The 12,956-nt window shown below is 39.0% G+C and overlaps 1 protein-coding gene across 1 annotated transcript in view; it reads right to left on the bottom strand.

The window, feature by feature from the left end:
- Window positions 1-12,956, bottom strand: part of KIF13A (kinesin family member 13A) — a 216,568-nt gene that overhangs the window by 120,264 nt on the left and 83,348 nt on the right. The window contains 1 exon segment of the mRNA XM_060023590.1: window positions 5,776-5,788. Coding sequence (XP_059879573.1) covers window positions 5,776-5,788 — 13 coding nt within the window.

Here is a 12,956-nt window from a genome sequence, read left to right on the forward strand (position 1 = left end):
CAAATATATGACCTTATTATCTACAAATAAAGATGCTTTTGCTTCCTCCTTCCCAATCTGAATTTCTTTTTTTTTTTTTACATCTTTATTGGTGAATTTCTTTTATGTTTTTTTTCGTGCCTAATTACACTGGCTAAGAACTCCAGTCAGTGTTGCATAGAGCAATATCCTCGCCTTATTCCCCATCTTGGATAGAAAGTTAAATACGATGACAGCTGAAGATGTGTAATGGATGCCCTTTACCACTTTAATTAAGAGTTCTGTCTACTACTAGCTTGCTGCAAGTTTATATCATAAATAAGTGTTGAACTTTGTCAAATGCTTTTTTCTGCATCTACTGAGATGATCACATGGCTTTTCTTTTTTCTTCTGTATGAATTACGCTTATTTTTTCATAATAACTTTTTTTTTCTTCATAATAACTTTTTAAAGGAGTTTAGGTTTACAGAAAAATTGAGCAGCTAGTGCAAAGAGCTTCCATATATTCCCTCTTCTTGAACACCCCCTCGGCAGTTTCCCATTACTAATAACTTGCATTAGTGTGTTGTATTTGTTATAAATAGATAAACCAATATTGATACATTATTAATAACTAAACTCCATACATTAAGGTTCACTCTTCTGAGCTGTACAGTCCTATGAGTTTTGATAAATGCATAATGTCATAATCCACCTTTAAAGTATCATACAGAATAGTTTCACTGCCCTAAAAATCCTGTAATTCACCTATTTATTCATCTCTCCTCTCCTCTCGCTCCTCCTGGCAACTACTGATTTCCTCTCTGAAGGCATCCAAGTATGCACTGAATTTTAATTTGGATTTAAAGTGGATCTGGCAGGGACTCCTCAGGTGGTCCAGTGGTAAAGAGTCTGCCTTCCAATGCAGGGGACGCAGGTTTGAATCCTGGTCGGGGAACTAAGATCCCACATGCCGCAGGGCAACTAAGCCCGTGTGCTGCAAACTACAGAGCCCATGCACGTGCCCTGGAGCCCACACGCCACAACTAGAGAGAGAAAACCCGCACGCCACAACTAGAGAGAAACCCAAGCAGACCACGCACCGTAACGAGAAAGTTCCTGCATGCCTCAACAAAGATCCCGTGTGCCAAAACTAAGACTCGACACAGCCAAAAAAAATAAAATAAAATAAAAAATAAAGTGGACCTGGCATATTGTAAGTGCTGAATTAAAGATAGCTATTATTAATTGTAACAATGAAAACAGCATTCTAAGAGTACAGTTCCAGGGATGGATATAAAGAATGTGAGATTTTTTTTCCTTCATAACAGTTGGGTAGGAATAGTGATAACCAAATTTTCAAAATGACAGCCTCTCCTTTCTCCTAATCAGCACTTCTATCTTAGAATATTTTTTAGTAGAATGTACAAAATCCTTACACATAATAGAAACAGTAAATATTGCAGTTAGGTGATGATTATTTACCATCATCATATAATTAGACATAATTTCAATAACTGCCCACACAGAGAATAATGAAAAGATATTCCTTAGGAAAACACATATTAATGACAAGAGAATCCAAGTTGGTGGAGAGATTTGTAAGGTCCAATGGGCACTTTCCCTTTGGGGTCAGGCCTGAGAGAAGCATCAGGATCATGATCACAGTTTGCTTATCCATTCCCTTACTGAAGGACATCTTGGATGCTTCCAGTTTTGGGCAATTTTGAATGAAGCTGCTGTAAACACTCATGTGCAGGTTTCTGTATAGACAGAAATTTTCAACTCATTTGAGTAAATACCTAGAAGTATGATTGCTTGGTTGTATGATAAGAATATGTCCAGCATTACAGGAAACTTCCATGTTGTCTTTCTACACTTTCTACACCACTTTCCATTCTCACCAGCAACAGAGAGTTCCACATCCTCACAAGCTTTGGTCTTGACAGATTTTTGGATTTTAGCCATTCTAATAGGTGTGTAGTGGTATCTCAGTGTTGTTTTAATGTGTAATTTCCTTATGACATATGATGTTGAGCATTTTTTCATGTGTGTATTTGCCATTTGTGTATCTTCTTTGATGAAGGGTCTTTTCTGGTCTTTTGCCCATTTTCTTCCATTGGGTAGTTCACTTTCTTACTGTTGAGTTTTAAGAGTTCTTTGTATATTTTGCATAATTGTCCTTTATCAGATTAGTTTTACAAATATTTTCTCCTAGTCTGTAGCTTTCTTTTTATTCTCTAAACAGTGTCTTTGCAGAGCCGAAGTTTTTACTTTTAATGAAGTCCCATTAATCAATTTTATTTTTATGGATAGGCTTTCGATGTTGTATCTAAAAACTGATCACCAACCCCACGTTTTCCAAGATTTCCCTTATGTTATTTTCTAGAAGTTCTATGGTTTTGCATTTTATATTTAGATCTATGATCCATTTTGAGTTAATTTTTGTGACGGGTATAAGGTCTAAGTCCATTTCTGTGCATGTGGATGTCCAGTTGTTCCAGCACCATTTGTCTCCTCTGTACTTCATTTTGATATTTTCTGCTAACCTATCTTCTAATTATTTAACTCTCTCTTCAGCTGGACCTATTCTGCTGCTAAACCCTAAGTTCTTAATTTTGGTTTGGGGTTTGTCAGGGTAAGAATTTCTGTTGGGTAATTTTCCAAATTTGTTTTGTCACTTTATATAATTTCCAGTCCTCTCTAACATTTTAAAATCTTGTCTTTTATCTCTTTGAATATAATAAGCATAGTTATTTTAAAGTTCATGCCTAACAATTTGAATATCTGAAGTATCTGTGATTCTACTTCTTTATTATTTCTGTTAGTTCTTTTTTTCTTTTTTACATCTTTATTGGAGTATAATTGCTTTACAATATTGTGTTAGTTTCTGCTGTATAACAAAGTGAATCAGCTGTATGCACACATATATCCCCATATTCCCTCCCTCTTAAGCCTCCCTCCCACCCTCCCTATCCCACCCCTCTAGGTCATCACAAAGCATCAAGCTGATCTCCCTGTGCTATGTAGCTGCTTCCCACTAGCTATCTATTTTACATTTGGTAGTGTATATACGTCAATGCTACTCTCTCACTGAGTCCCAGCTTCCCTTTCCCCTCCATGTCCTCAAGTCCATTCTCTATGTCTGCGTCTTTATTTCTGCCCTGGCACTAGGTCCATCAGTACCATTTTTTTAGATTCCATATATATACATTAGCATAGTTCTTGTTCACATTGCCTTACCTTGCAATGCACCTCTATCTTTGATTGGATGCTGCACATTATATTATTTAAATGCCTTGTAGAATCATTAGAGACAGGATTACATTTGCTTTCCTGCCAGGTGAGATGGGGACCTGCATTCTAGGATCACTTTGGTCCATTTTTAGTGCTCAAGACTTCCCAGATCACACAAAGAAACTTGCAATCACACAGCAATCCATGTGAGGACTGGTTTACTTCTGTTTCACCCTTACACCCCACCCAAGGCTGGGTTGCAAACCATGTTGCCAACCAAAACCATAAGAAGTTTGCCAAGGATTCCACCTCTGGAAGACCCTGAATTCCAACACTTTTTCCCCCTAGGTCCCCTAGACCCTACAAGACTGTCAGAAACACAGCTCTGCCTTTAAGCTACTTTTGTCTGAATGGCAAACACCCAAATACCAGATTCACCTCTCTACATTTCCACCTCCTCTTAGATCTTGGTCTGGTAATTGTCCATTAACTTGGTATTTTTCCAGTGTCTACAAGTATAGGTTTTTAATATTTTGTCCAGTCTTAGCTGCCAGTTCTGCAGAAGTCAGAACAGGACTCTTCATCCTATGAGTTCCACAAATATTTTCCTCTCGTGGCCTTTAACACAACTGATTTTATATTGTGCATATGTTCCTTACCCCAACCGTTTTAGAATGCTAGGATCAGGTCTGATTCATGCAGCACTTGGCCCCTACCCAGAATATTTGTTAAATCGAAACAACCTGTCTTCTTTGATGCTTTTGCTAATTATTCATGTTCAAAATCTCATTGTTTTAAATCAATAAAATTTCATGCTTATATAATCATCATTAAAAATATCTTTCCATTTCCCATTTGCTTTCAATATTTACAGTTTCTGCAAGAAAAGGTCTTATCTATTTTAGTGTCTTTTTAAAAAATCTGACTCTATTATGTCATTTATTTTATTTCAAGATGATCTTTACACTTTCCAGATGTGTCTTATGGCATGCACATACATATTTAAACGTGATGATTTAACATTCATTTTATTTTGCTAATTTCATGACACTTCTTAGGAACTATCAGTAGGATACCTAGTGAAACCACCATACTATAGATACTGGATAGAAAATAACCAGAACATTTTCTGTGTATAAAGCAATTAGCGATTTTTTAGAAAATGTGTTTTTGTGCCTCTTTTTCATTTCACTGTTTCTCCTTCATTAAGTAACCATATGTGGAATTGCTCAGGATTTCATTGCCTTTTTCTGTAGGGAAAGAATGAAATATATCAAAAGGTTGACTGTCTGTTCTGAAACCTCTAGGAACCAACAGCAAGGGAAGGAAGAGCTACTTAAGGGGAGCTCCCATCTTTCTGAGTAGCAGAGACATTTTTGGTTGCAAATTTTAGGGATATATCCACATCAATAATTGCTCAGGGAGAACCTTCCAATCCCCCAGATTTGGCCAGGATGCCAGTGCTGATACTTCTAAACATCATATATTTCCTCTTTCTTAAAAGATTTCGTATTATTTGTTCAATGTATGCCTTCCTTCTTGGAGCTGGAACTCTTAGCGCCATTCCTATACTGCCCTCAATAAACATAAAGGCTAACATTTAGCAATTTCGTGGCTTTCAATACTTCAAAAGCTAAGTTAGATTTTCCTTCATAATCCCAGAGGTAAGTAAACCTAATCTATTCTGGATTTCTTCCCCTCACCCAACATGCCTTAGATTCTGACCAGATAATGTGTGTGGGTGTAGCCTGACTTGATCCCATCTCAAAAAACAAATCTATAACCAGCATCATTGGTCAGGGGCTTGTTGTATTTTTCCTTCCTTTTGGCACCAAGTGTCCCTTGGATACCCAATAAAATACTCACCAGTAATAAAATCAGCCTTCAGTTATTTAGGAGTTGGTCATTCAGATGCCCTGCTTCTCATTTTCTTCTTTTCCTACCTACTCTCTAACTTTTGGGCTTCTCACTGGCACACATGCTATCAAAGGCTGGCCACAACAAGGGGGCTAGCTCTAATGAGTGGACTTTGTGATTGGCTAGAAATTCCAAAAAAAGCACATAAAGTTGGTAGATGGTTGAAACCCTAAAAGTTTGGAGAATCTTTCTGATGATATTAATTATTCTTAGTAGGACCCAGAAAAGATAGTTTGTGCAGTCAATAACCATAGTTACTAACCTATCATTATGTTACAATTTTTGTTTTTCCATTTTCTAGGTGGTGATATTATCTAGTTCTCTGCTTACCCAATCTGTGAATTGGGACATTTTATTTCATCTCTCTGAGCCTCATTTCATCATCAATAAAACAGAAACAGTAACCAAACAGGTTTGTTCTGACCCAAGCATTAATTCCCAGAATGAAATAATGTATGAAAGTGCTTTGTAAATGTAGAGGACCACTCGCATCTTACATCATTACCAACATTAATTGTTTGCTCACGGTTTAAGTTTTACATTAGAATGCCAATTTGTCTTCTCAAAAGCAGAGGTGTTTCACACGGGTTATTGTGATGGATACAATTCAGGATTTTGGCGCACCTGGCCAGCATGCATGCCAAATTCCATATCAGTGCTTACCTTGGGAGGTTTCCTGAATGATGGAAACAAAACATTCAGCAGCAGAAGGAGAGCGGATTGTCAACACAGCAGCCACACGTCAGAAGGAAGCAATGAAAGAGAAAAAAAACAAGGGAAACTCAGCATCATGATTACGTGATCTGAAAGATATTCTACTTCACAAAGATCTGGAGCCATATTCACTTCACTGCCTGAGGTGATAAACTTTTGTATTTGTTCAAAAATATAGTGTGGGCCTCAGTTTCTTTCCTGGTTTAATAGAATATATCCAGTCATTAAGAGGTATTTTTAATGATTCTTAAAAAGCCAACAAAAAGAGCATCAGAATAAAGAAAGATGCTGCAATCATACTGCATGTGGTCAAATACTTTAAAATCAATTTTCACATTTAAATTTTTGTTAAATTCGCCTTAATATATATGTATATTTCCTTTGAAAAATAATAAATATAGGATTTTTTCCCAATTAAAAACCATGGTTTAGATGACAATTTTCACATATTTCAACCCTGAATAAAAATTTAAAAGCAAGTTACATCCTTCCTTATCACCAACAACACACGTATCCTTTATCATTCTTTTTTTTTTTTTTTTTTTTTGTGGTATGCGGGCCTCTCACTGCTCTGGTCTCTCCCGTTGAGGAGCACAGGCTCTGGACGCGCAGGCCCAGCAGCCATGGCTCACGGGCCCAGCCGCTCTGCGGCATGTGGGATCCTCCTGGACCGGGGCACGAACCCGTGTTCCCTGCAGTGGCAGGCGGACTCTCAACCACTGCGCCACCAGGGAAGCCCTATCGTTCATTTTTTGTATTCAAAAATGACTGAAACTGCATCCAGAAAAAATTCGGAAAAGGAAATAGTTTTCAAAGTAACAAACCGTTAGGCTTACTTGCTTTGTAAATGTTTTGATCATATACAAAATTGAGCTGAACTATGATTTTTATGGTGTGTAATCCTATCACAGGGTCTTGGCCTTCTTGATGTGGTTTATTCTTAATCAACCTCCAGTATCATCGATGCAGAAACTGCAAAATTATTGTTGAATAGAAATGGGGGAATTTTTCCAGTGGCTTTAATCCTTCTTCACAGGGAACAGAATCATGAGAATAAGAAATGGATTTTCCAGGGCAGAGGGCATGGAAACCAAAAGGTACGGGCAAAAACAGCATGGTGCTCTTTCTCCATCATTGTGTCTAACACTCCCCACAGAACTTTGAGGGCCCCACACAAAACCCAGAGCTCAGAATCAAGGAAAGAAACTCCATGGATTCCACAATCAGGTAGGTAACTCTAACCTTTAAATCTAGGGAAAGAAAATCATGACATTTCTTATAATGATGAAGATAAAAAATTATCTTCTTGAAATTCCATAAATTAGCTAAAAAGTAAATGAGTCCTTATGTTGTGACCCCAGGAAGGCACAACAGGAATGTGATTTTTGTCTTCAGGTTTTAGAGAGAAACTTCCTAGAAAAACTGGCATCTCTGGCTGCTATTAAGCAAGTCTCAACATTCTGTGCATCTGTCCTTTATAACAAGATAAACATTTATAGATGTTGTTATAAAATTGTACGAGTGTTTTTAATTCTAAGAAAGCCACGGGTCTTTGCTCTGTGCATAAAACTTGAGGTTTCTGCCAAGAAAATGTCCTTAAGCGGAACAACTGCTCTAGAAGGCATCTGTTCTGAGCAGGTAGAACAATGATGAAAACCTCACGCCTTCTCTTATTTTGCTTGCTTGATTTTTTAAAAGCCATTTAAATCATGGCTTCATTTAACAGGGTAAAGAAAAGCCACTTGACTTGGCTTGCGATAAGGCAACCATATGACACAGCATGGGCCAAATTAATAAAATATATGCTTCGCATTTAGGCTGCAATGAACCAAGTAATCTAATGGGGGTACATGCTAACAGAAATCCCAGGGGTTTCTCCAGGGTTCTCATGTGCTTCAGGACTGTACAATAACCGTCACCAGCGGCACAGAACAAGTGCTGGTTTGTAGCCAGTAGTACACTGACCTCCTTCGCTGTCCAATAATAGAGCTATCCTTTCCTTATTGACATTTCAATACAGTTTTCTTTATTCCTATCAGGAAACCAGTCCTATTTCAACATTTTAAGTACTTTGTAAGTGTACGCCTCTTTCTTAGAAAGATAGCACATAATATGGGAATGCCAATGTAATTCTGCTACCTTCTTTTGTGTTTCTAAGGATGGTTTGTTAAGAATAAAGGGAGACTGGGATGCATGGGAAAAAGGCGAGCCACTAAGGGAAACCGCCACTACCCAAGTTACTCATCGTTTAGTTGAGAACAAGGATCCTGGCTACAGAAGGAAAAGGAGGTCATTTAGTTGATCACAACTGTACTTCATTAATTGGTAAACAAACATTTCTTGAGGTTTGAATTAGGTGACAAGCAACTAAGTTATCCTAATTCAGAACCATAGTTTACTGCCCCAATCCCCAGAGGCTATATATCATTTTGAGAGGCCTGTGAAGAAAAATTTTTCCAACATGAGTAATACTGATACTACAACCAAATATGGCATGCTATCCTTTGGGAAAAAACAACTAATGTGATATTGCAATGTAAAGATAAAAATTCTCACACATGTATCTATGAAAGAAAATAAATAATATAAAAATCCATCAGAAACATAATCAATATTAAATACATTTTTTTTAAGTTACAGCCTTTGTTGATTATATCAATAAAGTCTTATCAACAAAGAGTTCCATCTAACTCTGTTAGGTCCAGCCTATTGCTGATACCTGCGTGGCTCACTCAGAGAAGGAGGCGATATTCCTGGCTAACAAACATCCAATGAACTACAAAGAACATCCCTTTGCAAAACACCAAAGGTTCCTTCCTCTCCCAGGACAAGCAAGTTGATGGACCTCTTCAAGGTCACCCACACTGTGTGCATTTCTCACACAACTCATGTAATTTCCATGCCTTTCACCCCCTTCTGCCCGCTAGAATTTTCTCCTCTCCAACATCCAGCTCCAGGCTCCACTCTCTCAATTCCCATCAATTGTTTGAGAGCTCCTTGGCCTTCACTACCTCTGATACCCCAGGATTCCTATGGTCAACAAAACAGCTTAACACTCATGAGCACACATAAAGTCCTGCAGCCTTCAGTGATTCTGTCTGAATTGGAATCTCGTGTATCCTTAAGGCCTAAACCCCTTGAAAGCAGAGGCTATGCCACATGCTACTTGCATGATCTCAGTCCCCAATGCCACATATTTATGTAGAACTGAAATCATTATAAGAACTCAGAAGTAATTTTTTACATTAATGGGTTAAACATAATCTAGATTTGAGGATTTTCTTCCACCACCACCTCAATCCCACAATTCCAAAATTTGGGGGCAAGATTTTTTTTTTTTTTTTGGCCATGCCACGTGGCTTGTAGGATCTTAGTTCCCCAACCAGGGATCAAACCTGGGAATTCCCACGGGGGCAAGATTGCTTGCATTTAATAGCAGAGAAGATGTCAAGGATTGTCAGAAAATGCAGACTGTTTCCAAGGTCTTGTTTTAAAATAATTATTTCTCTAGATCAGCATTCATACAGAGAAGTTCAAAGGGATGCCAACGAGGGTCAAGCCCTCAAAACCTTCGTAGGTCAACTAGGTTCAGAAATGCAGGTTCAGTCTGATGAGAGGAGAGGAGACACACACACACGGAAATGGGGCTGTAAAGATAAGCTGGATCTATATTGGGCCAGGTCTTGAAATGAACCGTCAGTACTTAATTTAGTAGATAGTACAAACCTGAAAAGCTTAACAAGAGAGTGAAATAAATAAGGCAGTATAAATAGCATATTACAATGACAGCAATCCTATATAGCTGTCGTTCTTTCCTCACACCTCACACTGAAAGATTTCTGGGACAAGGAGCCTTTTGGCCATTATTTACAGCCTACTGACTACAGTGAGCTACTTACAAGTTAGATGGCCAAAGACCCTGATGCCCGCAAGCCCTAACCCCAGTCAGTGCTTCAAGAGACATGAATGATCAGTGACTTCTTCTGAAACAGAAAGTTCTCTTCCATGTGCTAATGATGTCATTGATTGATGGCTGGAAACTGCCACAACCTATATCAGAAAGATATAGAGCTAAATGACATTTGACTCCTGGAGATTACTCTAAGGACATATACTTTATAAAGCCCTTGATTTTCACTTCCCACTTGGAGAGCTAAACATTGGGGCACAACAGAGTCCAAGTAATCCTGTTAACCAGCAAGCGTTTAATGAGTACCAATTCCTACACTGCACATCATAGGTGCTCTGAGGGATATTAGAGGAATGAGGCATGATCTCTGACCTTAAGAAGCTTAACACCTTGTAACAGAGACAGATACATACGTGAATAACTAACATCAAGGGGACTGTGATGAGTGTCAAAGCACAGGTAGAAACAAAGAGCTATATTCAGTCAACAAATATTTAAACACATACTGTGTGCTACTTTGTTGAGGTACAAAAATAAATTAGACATGCTGCCTTTCAGACAACAATAAATGGAACTTATACACGTTCTGTGATGTGCAGAGACGCCCCAAAGAGGGAAATATGAACTGGGAAAGAAGAGAAGTTTCTCAGAGAGGGAAATCTAGAAGGCTGAAGAGAGGCACCCAGCTGACAGGGTGAAGAAATGGCAACCCAATAGGGAGAACCGTGTGTGCAAAAAGCATCGGAGTACACAGCTCGCTTGAGGACCAGAGCATCATAGGACTGTTCTGTCACCCAGCTCAGTAGTTTGTCCACAGAAAGAGACAGCGGGACACAGGATGATACAAGGTTGGGATTTGGTTGGATAGGTGGGTATAAAGGTTCATCTTCAATGACAGTTGATTAACTTTAGTTTGAAGATACGTTTATATACTTGTATACCAACAAATGAACATATTCATATATTTAAAACATATAACAAGCACTTCTATGAGTTATAAAAAGCAGATGGGATTACATATTTTGAAGAGCCTCTGAAACCAACCACAAGAAGAATGCAAATGCCAAAAGCATTAAATTCCATGACAAAGCCTGGTTTTGAAACCTTTAAAAAGAGGTATTAGAGTCAGCAGGTTATAAAGCTTATATGAAGCTACAGCAAAATTTTCTGAACACTGATGAAGCTGATTCATTTTTTTTAACTTTTTATTTTATATCGGAGTATAGCCGATTAACAATGTTATGATTTTTCAGGTGCACAGCAAAGCGACTCAGCCACACATATACATGTATCCCTTCTCCCCCAGACTCCCCTCCCATCCAGGCTGCCCCATAACACTTAGCAGAGTTCCCTGGGCTATACAGTAGGTCTTCGTTGGTTATCCTTTTTAAATAGGAAGCTGATTCATTTAAGGGGAAATGTTACCAACCAGAGCAGACTTTTAACACCAATATACCTGGTTTGCTTGGAAGAGTATGTCCTCTGGAATCTACTGGGTTTAAGGTATGTTTAATATTGTTTTCCTCCTAACCTCTTATTTTCTAGAAGACTTTGATTTTTCTACCTATGAATTTTTCTGACGGTGGTGCTTTCCAAGAACTCAAATCCCTGTGGTTGGACGGAGGCTGAGACGGTCCAAGGGGAAGATCCAATAGAGCACAGGCTGGATCGAGAAGGAAGTCAAGTCAGGAGGAGGATGACAGACTGGGGGAAAGCAAGAAACTCGTGGTCTGGATAAAGTGAAAGAGCAAAGATGGTGTAGTGGCAGCAAGAGAAGATGTTGCAGTCAATGATTGAGGTGTAATATTTCAGAACGGTAGACTCTAAGCTGGTCATAGCAGTGTGTCTGTGAAATGGAATGGACAATCATCACTTTAATGAATAACTAACACTTATGGAGCTCTAACTATATTTTTCTGTTAGTTCCACCTGATTTTACTCATTTAACATATTTGATAACCCTATTAAGTTCCCTTTATTATTTTTTTTCAGATGAAAAATACTGGGTGTAAGGTACCAGAGATGGCATGATTTACTCAAAGTCACACAGTTAAATTGGCAGCAGCGCTAAGATTCAAGCCCAGGCTGTCTCTGGCTGTAGAGCCCCCTCCCCTCCCTCCCCCCACTCATAACAGCTACAGTACATTGCCTCTTTTGAGTCTAGAAGATTTTAGTGAAAGCTCTTTGAGCCTAGGCTAGGGTCCTGGATAGCAATCTGTGTGAATGTTCAGTGATGTGGCTCATGTGTCCACATGGGTCATCCACGTGGTTAATGGCATCACTTAGCTCTGTGTTGAGGTCCTTCAGGAATGTGTAGGAGAATCTCAAAGGAGGAATGGCTCTTACATGCAAGAGAGGAATGGCTGCTCCATGGCAGTGTAGAGTCAGAAGAAGGTGGCAAACTACCACCTTCCCTGGGGGAGCAGAAAATTGAGCACCCCTGGAGAGGGCTATGAATAAAGCCACAAAAATGTGTATGTAGATGTGCTGGGAGCAAACGTCAGGCAGAGGAGAGCAGAAACAAAGTTGGAGAGTACAGGGTATGCTCAGGGAGCAGCAGGTACACAGAGGGGATTGAGAACAATCAAGTAGAAATAATAGACAGCAACCAAAGTACAGAGGGCACTGAGTGCCACTCACACTTTGACTTCTCCCAGAAGCAATTGTTATGGATGGTTTGTGCAATGAGTGTAACATGGCCAGATGTGTTTTAAGAGCGTGTGATCGAGGCCACACCATCTACAGAGTCAGCAGTGAGATGTACTGGTGACCCTCTACTTGGCAACGACCACAGCCTGTGTGGTGTGTAAGTTGGCACAGAGGCAAAGGCAAGAGAAAAAGTAGGATGGAAAGGAGAGAGCAAACAGATGATTTGAAGGAAGATTCTGTAAAATGTGTTGACTGACGTGCCCCACCACCTGACCTCCCCTCTACATCTGCAAGGATGGAACCACCGCTGTGTGGTGTGGAATGACTTCTTATGGTCCTTCCGTTGCAGACCTTGGAGCCGCCCTGATGAGATGAATGAAGGAACAAATGGCTTCAATTATCTTCATATTTTATATGTTGTTGAGTTTAAAAATTCCAAATGCATCTGCAATTAAAAAACCCAATCATTCCAATATTCCTTCAGTGTGAACTGCTTCTTTTAAAAATTTACCACTCCATTTAACTTGCTCTCATTTTCAATAAAACTCAAAAAGAAAAACTGAACTAAATT

This window comes from Delphinus delphis, chromosome 10 (genome assembly GCF_949987515.2).
Source record: "Delphinus delphis chromosome 10, mDelDel1.2, whole genome shotgun sequence".
Taxonomy (NCBI): domain Eukaryota; kingdom Metazoa; phylum Chordata; class Mammalia; order Artiodactyla; family Delphinidae; genus Delphinus; species Delphinus delphis.